The sequence below is a fragment of the Saccostrea cucullata genome, unplaced genomic scaffold (genome assembly GCF_032062105.1).
Source record: "Saccostrea cucullata isolate Sc308-1 unplaced genomic scaffold, CSIRO_AGI_Scuc_v1 ctg16619, whole genome shotgun sequence".
Lineage (NCBI taxonomy): Eukaryota > Metazoa > Mollusca > Bivalvia > Ostreida > Ostreidae > Saccostrea > Saccostrea cuccullata.
The window spans coordinates 1-10,211 of record NW_026940757.1 but is presented as its reverse complement, the minus strand read 5'-3'; the positions used below and the strand labels follow the sequence as shown (position 1 = coordinate 10,211).

Here is a 10,211-nt window from a genome sequence, read left to right as displayed (position 1 = left end):
GTACAAACTTAGCAAGAATCTAATAATACATACATCAGAGTGTCCGTTGCTGCACACAATGTCCCAATGAAAATATATCCCAGTTATATCTCAATAGTGCTTATACGACAAAGTATTCACAATTATTGTATATGCATCGAATTGACAGGGTATTTATACAGTATCATAAATCTAGAATATTCTAGAAATTATTAAAACATGATATTACTGGAACAATCTGGACATACACAAAATTTAAGAATGTTCTAGATCAAATGACCGAACATGTTGACCACTCTGGAATGTTCAAGAAACTTAATGTTACTAATTATATACATAATGAAACAACACCTCTCACAACACCTCCCCCCTTAAAAAAGTTTGAATGTCAATGAAAACTTATATTATTAAAATAAAAGTTTTGTACATTAATACAAAATCTAGTATGTTTACGATACTCTTGACAAAGCGTCTGCAATAACATTGTCTTTGCCTTTGATATGCTTAATTGTTATGTTGTATTCTTGTAACAACAAACTCCATCTAGTCAGTCTTTGATTCTTGTTTGACAATTTATGCAAAAATGTCAGGGGGTTGTGATCCGTATATACAAGAATTGGATGCAAAGTAACATTCAAATAAACATCAAAATGCTGTAAAGCTAACAACAAAGCAAGGCATTCCTTTTCAATGGTGGAATAGTTTTGTTGACATTTTGTAAGTTTCTTTGAAAAATAAGAAACAACTCTATCTACATTATCACTATGTTCTTGAAACAAAGCTGCCCCGATTCCAACATCACTAGCATCAACAGTAAGCTTAAATTGCTTAGAAAAATCTGGAGTTGACAGAACTGGGTTGCTCATAAGGACAGATTTGATTTTATGAAAGGATTTTTCACAGTCCTTTGTCCATTCAAACTTAACCCTCTTCTGCAAAAGATTTGTAAGTGGGGACTAACTACTGAGGAAAAATTTGGACAAAATTTTCTGTAAAACCCAGCCATGCCCAAAAACCTCATTAACTCTTTCTTGTTTGTAGGAATCGGGAACTTTGCAATAGCTTCCACTTTAGCCATTATGGGTGTAACATAACCTTGACCTACTTTATGACCTAAATACTCTACATAAGCATGACAAAATTCGCTCTTCTCAAGGTTCACAGTTAAGTTTGCTTTAGCTAAAATGTCAAATAAAGCACGCATGATTCGGATATGTTCGTCCCATGTGTTGCTGTATATGATGACATCATCAATGTAGGCCTCGCAACCCTCGAGGTTTTGAAGAAGGGAGTGAATCATCCTTTGGAATGTAGCCGGTGCGTTTTTCATGCCAAAAGGCATTACTTTATACTGGTAAAGTCCATCTGGTGTAGCAAAAGCAGATATTTCTTTTGCTCTTTCTGTTAACGGCACTTGCCAGTAGCCTTTCAACAGGTCAAATTTACTGACAAATTTGGCGTTTCCAATGCTGTCAATACAGTCATCAATTCTAGGTATTGGATATGAATCAGTTTTGGTAACAGAATTCACCTTTCTAAAGTCTGTACATAATCGGTACGAACCGTCTTGTTTTGGTACAAGAATACATGGTGAGCTCCAATCACTTTTACTAGGTTCAACAATGTCATTGTCCAACATGTACTGCACTTCCCTTCTTAGGTACTGCAATTTTATTGGATTCAGACGGTACGGATGTTGTTTGATAGGCAGAACGTCACTCACTATGACATCATGACAAGCTGCATTAGTTTTCTTTGGAACATCCGAAAAGATTTGATGATACTCATTCATCAAGGTTCTTTTTGATGAATGTTCAAATGTCCAAGTTTGGCATCAAAATCAGCCAAAATTTCTGAGTTTTTCAAGCGGACACTCTGATTACAATCTTTCTCATTCATTTCTACACTCGTATCACTTTCAATACAATTTTGAACAGTCTTAGCATTGGCCAAAGTGGAAACTGGTTTTACAGAATTTCGGTCACACCTTTCAAAATACTCTTTTAACATGTTAATGTGACAAACCCGTTTCTCTTTACGTCGACCTGGTGTCTTAACTACATAGTTTACATCACTAATCTTGCTTTCAATTTCATAAGGGCCATAAAATCTGGCCTGTAAAGGATGACCAGGAATAGGTAAAAATACAAGAACCTTATCACCTGGCTTAAACACCCTATTTCTAGCATCTTTGTCATACCACATTTTCATTTTCAACTGAGAACTCTTCAAATTTTCTTGTGCTAATTAAAAAGCCTAATTTACAAGCATTGTAAAGTTTTTCTTTGAAATCAGACACATAATCTAAAAGATTAAGATCACTAGTCTCAGTCAGCCACTTTTCCTTCAGCAATTTCAAAGGACCTCTAACTGTATGACCGAACACCAATTCAAAAGGACTAAACCCAAGAGACTCCTGGACTGCCTCTCGTGCAGCAAATAGTACAAGATGAACCCCTTCATCCCAGTCTTTCTCATACTGGTAACAATAGGTCTTCAGCATTGTTTTTAGGGTTTGATGAAAACGGTCTAGCGCTCCCTGGGACTCAGGATGATAAGCAGTTGATCTATATTGCCTTATACCCAACTCATGCATGACTTGCTGGAACAACCCCGACATAAAATTTGAGCCTTGATCCGACTGAATTGCCTTGGGTGCTCCTACAAAACTGAAAAACTTGGTTAGGGCCTTAACTATGCTCTTTGCCTTTATATTCCTAAGAGGTATGGCTTCAGGAAATCGAGTGGATGTACACATAATGGTAAGTAAATACTGGTTTCCAGATCTAGTCCTAGGCAAAGGTCCTACACAATCCACCAACACTCGACTAAACGGTTCTTCAAAAGCTGGAATTGGTTGGAGAGGGGCGGATGGTATCTTCTGATTTGGTTTACCTACCATCTGACAGACATGGCATGACTTGCAAAACTTCGAAACATCCTTTCTTAGCTTAGGCCAATAAAAATGACTCAAAATCCTATTATAAGTCTTATTGATACCTAAATGACCAGCCATAGGTGTATCGTGGGCTAAACTCATGACATCTCGATGATAAGCAGCTGGGACCACTATCTGGTGAACAACACGCCACACTTCATCTGGAGAAGCGTCAGGTGGTCGCCATTTTCGCATAAGGATGCCATCTTTCATATAGAAGCATTCTCCAACTTTAATAGCCTCTTCTGGTGGAAGTGCCCTCTTACTAAGTTGAATGATATCTGGGTCTTTATGTTGTTCAGAGAGTAAACGTTCTCGGCTGAGGATGTCCTTGCCTTGGCTAACTAGTGGATGCAACTCATCATCCTCACCACCAAATTTTGGTAAAAGTTCTTTCTTCTCTTGCTTCTTCATATTGTGTGGTTCCATGCTTGTTTGAGTGCCATCAAGGTCAGATAAGAAAGTGTCATTCAAATCAATATCAACAGAGGAATTCGTCTCGTCAACGGCTTGAGTATGGTCTGCCTCCATTTCTCGTCTTCTGGCCATCGCTCTAGTAACAGCACAGGCTGGATAAATGTCATCATCTTCATCATCGCACATGACATCTGGAGTGATTTTCTCACAAACTATAGGATCTGGTACAACTTTTCCACCAGCTAAATCGTTGCCTAGCAACAAAGAAATGCCTGGAACAGGAAGAGTAGGTCGAACACCTACGATAACAGGTCCAGTAACTAAATCTGACTTCAAACTAATTCTATGTAGGGGAACATCAATGACGCCTAGCTCCACACCCTGTAATAAAACTGACCCACCAGTAGAAGTCTGCTCAGACAAAGGAAGCACGCCCTCTAACAATAACGTCTGTGCAGCACCAGTATCTCTCAAAATCTGGACAGGTTTTATTTCGCTAGAGTCACCGAGTGAAACAAATCCCTGAGACATAAAGGGCTTATAATCCTCCATAGAATCAATAGAACTGGACTGTGAACCCTGGACATCAGGAGTGTCAGAACAAATCGAAACTAAGGCTTCTCTATCTCCTCTAACTGCCGCACAAGCATGTGGTTGAGTTTTATCAAAGTCATTTTTTCTCTTAAGTTTAAAGCATTCACTGATCAGATGACCTTTTTTCTTACAATAACTACAAGTAGGAAGCGACCCTATTCCAGAAGATCCTTCAAAACGTCCTGGACCGGACTTAGAACCACCTTGGGATGGAGACTGGGAACTTGTGAAAGACTGAGACCCTGAACCACTCTTTTTATATGTGTCTGAATTTGTAGAATTACTGCTAGTCTGAGATCTCGATACAAAATTCTTTTTATGAGACAGAGCATAAGTATCAGATATGACTGCTGCCTCTTCAAGAGTTTTCACATTCTTATCTTCTAAATGTGTTTTCAAATCTTGAGGAACACACTCCTTAAACTCTTCTACCAGGATGACTTGGCGCAAATTAGCAAAAGTTTTATCAAGTTTCTTAGATCTAAACCAATGATCGAATAAATCTTCTTTCTCTCGTGAAAATTCAACAAATGTTTGGTTATCAAACTTCCTATACTTTCTGAATTTTTGTCTATATGCTTCAGGTACTAATTCATATGCTTTTAATATTGCTGCTTTGACCTTCTCATAGTCTGAACTCTCAACTACCCCTAGTGCAGAGTATACCTCAGCTGCTTTGCCAACCAGTACACTTTGTAACATTGTTGACCAAACATTTTGTGGCCATTTAAGATTTTCTGCGACTTTTTCGAATTGGGGAAAATACTTGTCTACAGATTTTTCTTGAAATTTTGGAACTAATCTAATATTTTTTGCTGCGTCAAATTCATTCTTGACAAATGACGGTTCTGGTTGGTGCTGTAATTTTAATTTCTCTAATTCAAAGTTCATTGCACGCTCTCCTCTTTCTGCTGCTAATTTGTCTAATTCAAATTTTCGTTCACGCTCTCGTTCTTCTCTTTCTCTTTCTCGCTCTTCTCTTTCTTTTTCTCGATCTTCTCTTTCTAATTTTTCTCTTTCTAATCGCATTTTCTCTAACTCTAATTGAAACTGATATTCTGCCATTTTGTAAGAGCCTAACTCTGATTTAATTGTATATTCTAGAAGATCATATTTTTCAAAGACGTTTTCTTCTACTAGTTTGTTTGCAACCTTAATTCTAATGTCTTGCTTTCTCTGAGAGGATTTAACATCTAACCCAAAATGCAAACCTAATGCGATCAAGTCATCCTTTTTTAACGTATCAAAAACCTGAACACTTGGTGAACTAAGAAAGTCTGTGACCGAAAACACCATGTTGATTTCTGCTGGCTTATAATCAAATTTAACGGTTCAATAAACAAAATTCTGACAATAAACTGCAAAAGTGCAAGAAATTCTTTATCCCGGACGAGCCCCCAATTCTGTTATGGGTCAGAATTACCCGAAATGCCAGCAAAGATCAATAACACAATTTAAACTTAACAATAGTTTATTTACAGTAATATATAATAAGTATATGAAACATAAAGTACAAACTTAGCAAGAATCTAATAATACATACATCAGAGTGTCCGTTGCTGCACACAATGTCCCAATGAAAATATATCCCAGTTATATCTCAATAGTGCTTATACGACAAAGTATTCACAATTATTGTATATGCATCGAATTGACAGGGTATTTATACAGTATCATAAATCTAGAATATTCTAGAAATTATTAAAACATGATATTACTGGAACAATCTGGACATACACAAAATTTAAGAATGTTCTAGATCAAATGACCGAACATGTTGACCTACTCTGGAATGTTCAAGAAACTTAATGTTACTAATTATATACATAATGAAACAACACCTCTCACAACAATCAGTGTTAGGAAAAATTCTAAAGAAGCAAAGATTTCAGGTAACAACACTTTATTGTAACATAATTATCTTAAAACTGCTAAATGTAATTTAAAAATAAAATGCTGATGCAGAGTTCATGATCACTATGGCTCAATACTTCATCTTTTGTATCTACGGCTCTGTGGTGCTTTGTGAGCTTGGCTTTCCATGTTGTTCAGTCTGAAATCAAATTATAAAATGTAAATAATTTGTTTTTATTTTAAAACATCTGCAACTAAAACCAGAAAAAACTGGGGAAAAATAATTATTTATGGTACCTGATGCTGAACATGTCAGTGTGGAAATTCAGCCACTTGCCCAGGCTATACTGTTCCTGGGGTAGGGTGCTCAATTTCAAAGCTACAATGAAATAGACAAGTGATAATAATAAAACCTAAGTAAAATCTAATCCATTGTTATGAGCTAATGATCATAAGTGTCAGATTTTTTATGTACTAGTATATGAATTTCTTGGAGGGGGGGTCATACTTACCTAATAGTTTCTCGGCTTCCTCGGCATCGTTCATAAGAGCTGTTAAAATAAGCCTCATCTGCACGTTCTCTGAAAATGTAATGAAAGAAAAGTTAAGCACATATTCGGATAAAATATGAGAAGACATCGTAAAATGGTAATTGCACAAAAAGTACAAAAAATCAACAAAATTAACCTTCTGCAAGATCTGCCATTTTTCTTCTGAGGTCTTGCATTGTAGTGTTGAACTGACGAACAAACTGAACACAGCCAACAAACGAAACAACAAAAAGCAGAAAGGCAAGAAAGAAGAGCAGATCTGTTGCCGAGAAGTAAGACAGAGCAGCAGCAGAAGTGGTTGTGGTAAAGCTGTAGACACTGTCACCAAGCGACAGCAGCTCACGCTAAGAGAAAGTTAAGAAAGAGAGAGTTAGAAAGTTTATAGAGAATGAATGCTAGAACACAAACACAATAAAACGAAAGAACACCGAGTAGATAAAAAATTTCATCGAATTCCAGTAAGCAACTTACCCCTAACGTGGCACCCATCTCATTACTGAACTGCCACACATCACTACCCAACCTGTAAACAAAACAAATAGCGTTGCTAAGGACGCTCTATTGTAAAGCAACAAATAATTTGACGCTATTTATCAAATATTATATAATATTATATTTTCATTTACTTACTTAACTATGTCTAGATGCAGGGCACGGCCTGTTGTTGACAGAAATGTGCCGAGAATGGCGGCAGATCTGATGATCTTGGAGGTTCTCATTTTGCGTCTATCTCTCTCTATGCGTTAAATGCAACTGATGCTGAATCCTAGAGCTCTCGTGCTTATATGCTTTTTCGGGAATATGCATGCTGTTGATTGGCTCAATTTCGCTCGTGCTGATTGGTTCCCACAAGGTGAGTTATCCAATGAGCGAAGAGCGCCAAAACGTTGTACTCACGTCAAAAACAAGATGGGGTTCGGTTTTGTGCTTCATAGTCTGCAATGTTTTGTCAATATTGTCTAGTTTTTATAAATTCATCATATATGATTGCCTTAATTGGAATCATTAATTAATCATTTCTTTGAAAATATATGTGGATAAAGCAAACATCATGCTTTTGTCAATAAAATTTCATTAAACAACTGCCCAGATGGACCAAAGAAACCTACTAGTCATATTTGGGGATGTTTCCAGTATAGGTATTACAATAACTATTAATTCTTTGGCATATATTGATCAAACACAACTCATAAAACAATATTTAACAAATTTTTAAACGTTTTATTCAAAATTGTTTTTATTAATAACATGTTGCTCTTCCATAGAAAAACACGTGAAGGCTTGAATTTGATGTCGGAATTACAATTAGCTAGTTACCTTTTTTGAGAAAAAAAATAATCCAAACAAACCATTTCAACATAAGGAGTAAAAATCCATATGCAAATACACGGTATTGAGTGTATTTTATGTAAAATCCGTGTTCAACGTTTTGTTTACAAATGTGTTACTATGACGTCATGACAACGCCATTCTGGCGGAATAATGCATGAGTGAATTTTTCCAAAAAAGAACACGTTTTAATCCAAATATTCCATGGTTTTCTAATGAAAATCACATATCATGTGTTAAGAAGACGTGTCTTGCACATTAAATTATGAAATGTACAATGCAAAAGCTCGACTTTTAGCTAGGCCTGATTGAAACTCATGGTTGTAAAGAACATGTATTTTTCCTTAAATTTACATACACTTTATAAATGAACTTACCAACGGATGTAAATAAATCTCACTTTTAAGAAAACCCGCCAATATAAGTAGTGTATTCGGTGGAATAATTTGAATGTTTGACATTTTTTTTATTTCTTAAAGTGTGTTCCGTTTTTATTCAATGTAAAGTCATATAATTATTATGGCGTAGTTTTGATAAGTTTAGACTAAATAAAATTTTTAAAAAATCTTTCTATTTGTTTTGTTACTTTATAAAAAGGTAGGACGTTCCTGTATATAACACAACTTAAATCAATCACGTTTCACAGATATCCGAGATTTAAAACAAATCAATAACCGATTTTTTTCCGACTAGCCAATGAATAGCCTATCAGACACAAAAGTCATTTTAAACTGAGTCACTCTAACTATAGAAACGTGGAGATATTTAAGTTCCAAATCGGTGAGAAAACTAATTTGAACGTAAATAGCATATATCATGTAAATCCACTTGCCTGTGTGTGAAGTTTGATGATGCTAATTTTCGTTAATTTCTTCTTATTTAAAAAAAAAATTACTTCATTAGGGTAAATTCGGGTAATTCCGGACAAAACTCACATAAGCGTTGTTCGGTGGGAGTAGCAGCGCGAAACTGATTGATGGGTAACCCAGTTTTGAATCGATGTGTGAATTCCATGCATAATCCTCGATAAATTGATGTTTTAGATTGTTTTCCCCCAGGTCTTATTCAAATATTAGCAAAATAAAACGTATTGGCAGAGTGGGGTAAATCCGGACACAATGCGGGTAAATCCGGACAGGCCAATCTTGTATGGCGGCGTAAACGTGCAATGCCAAATAATAGCATACAGTAAGTAAATAGATTATTTGTAAGATTTCAAAGATCCGCAGCACGATTATATAAAGCATCTCAGTTGTTAATACAGTTCTATTTAGAAATATTTTAAATTAAATTTCTTAGTATCTTACATCTCGTTTGTTACTTTTGGACTTCAGAATCTATGGGGACGACCATTTGTTTTTGATGAGAGGGGAGTTTGCATTTTACAATAAATAATCTGTTCTTTAAAAGAATAAAACTATATACTATCAAATGAGAATAACATATTAAATAATCCGATCCTGATTGATATGTCACTACCTCCCCCCCCCCCCCCCCTTCCCTTTACAAACACGCACATATGGATGTGTATGAAAATTCTACGATTTTTTTTGGTGTATAACTTTATCATTGTTTATTCATGTGGTGTACTGTGGCTTTATAGTAAATACTAATTTAGGCTAAAAGTACAGAAAAGACCAATAATTCGATTTTTTGCGTCAGAATATCTATTTTTGCAAATTCTTTTATTCTAAACACAATGAATGAATATTCATCAAAGAAGAATCCAAGAATGAGACAGAAGATGTACAAAGTAAGATTTTTTTCGATGGATGAGGGGGGGGGGGGGGTATTTATGAATTTTAAATATCAATTCGACAAGTTGACATCGCTATTAATCTGAATTTCTTTTTTTTTAAGCGAGCTTTTATATTTGGTTGACATTAAAATCGCTGAGGTACATTTCGAAGTCATGAGTACATTTGTTAATAAACATCTACCGGGAAACTGCGATCATAATTTAACCATAGTGATACTGAATAAAACTTCAATTGATGCCGGAAAGAGAGACCGGCCTTTCATTTAAACATTTTCATTCCGTTTAAACCAAAAAAAAAAACAAAAAAAAAACGCAACAATCCCTTGAAAGTCTGTTTGTTGAGGCACGCGTTGAAAGGTAAAAAAAAAATCAATGCCTTTTTGCATCAATCAATGGAATGACCTGACAACCCCTTGGTATAATGGAATAGCCATTGGATATATAAATTAAAGCGTCAGTCGCATTGATGACAAGTTATACAGCTGTAAACAGCGGAGAAGAAGTCATATATTAACAAAAGGAAAAGAGAACGCTAAGATCATCGTAACTGAAAAGCATCAATGGTAAGTTAATTTAGGAACTTTAAAATACTTTAATTTGATCAGAAACTCAGAGTAAGGATATACACACACACATACGATCTTGGGAGAAGTAGAATACACCTTTTAAAAATAACGTTACAACAAGTTGCTAATAAATTAATTTTGGTTGTAACGCTGTAATTAATAAGATAAAAAAAATTACTTTTATATATCGTATAAAATGGGTTGCCTACGTCACAATGACTTCC

General features: G+C 35.4%; 1 protein-coding gene across 1 annotated transcript; it reads right to left on the bottom strand.

The window, feature by feature from the left end:
• Positions 1–5,814: 5,814 nt before the first annotated feature.
• Positions 5,815–7,232, bottom strand: LOC134256238 (uncharacterized). Its single transcript, XM_062738898.1, has 6 exons — positions 6,964–7,232; positions 6,805–6,856; positions 6,470–6,677; positions 6,295–6,363; positions 6,080–6,161; positions 5,815–5,981 (listed from the first exon to the last, which is right to left on the bottom strand). Exons 1-6 carry the CDS (start codon positions 7,050–7,052, stop codon positions 5,921–5,923), a joined length of 561 nt encoding a protein of 186 aa, XP_062594882.1. The 5' UTR covers positions 7,053–7,232; the 3' UTR covers positions 5,815–5,920.
• Positions 7,233–10,211: the final 2,979 nt, after the last annotated feature.

Excerpts from the sequence above, each read along its gene's own strand:
- LOC134256238 (XM_062738898.1), bottom strand. The coding sequence starts at position 7,052 with ATGAGAACCTCCAAGATCATCAGATCTGCCGCCATTCTCGGCACATTT. Across the intron at positions 6,857-6,963 it reads CTGCATCTAGACATAGTTAA|GTTGGGTAGTGATGTGTGGC; the intron begins GTAAGTAAATGA and ends TTTTGTTTACAG. Across the intron at positions 5,982-6,079 it reads ACTGACATGTTCAGCATCAG|ACTGAACAACATGGAAAGCC; the intron begins GTACCATAAATA and ends ATTTGATTTCAG.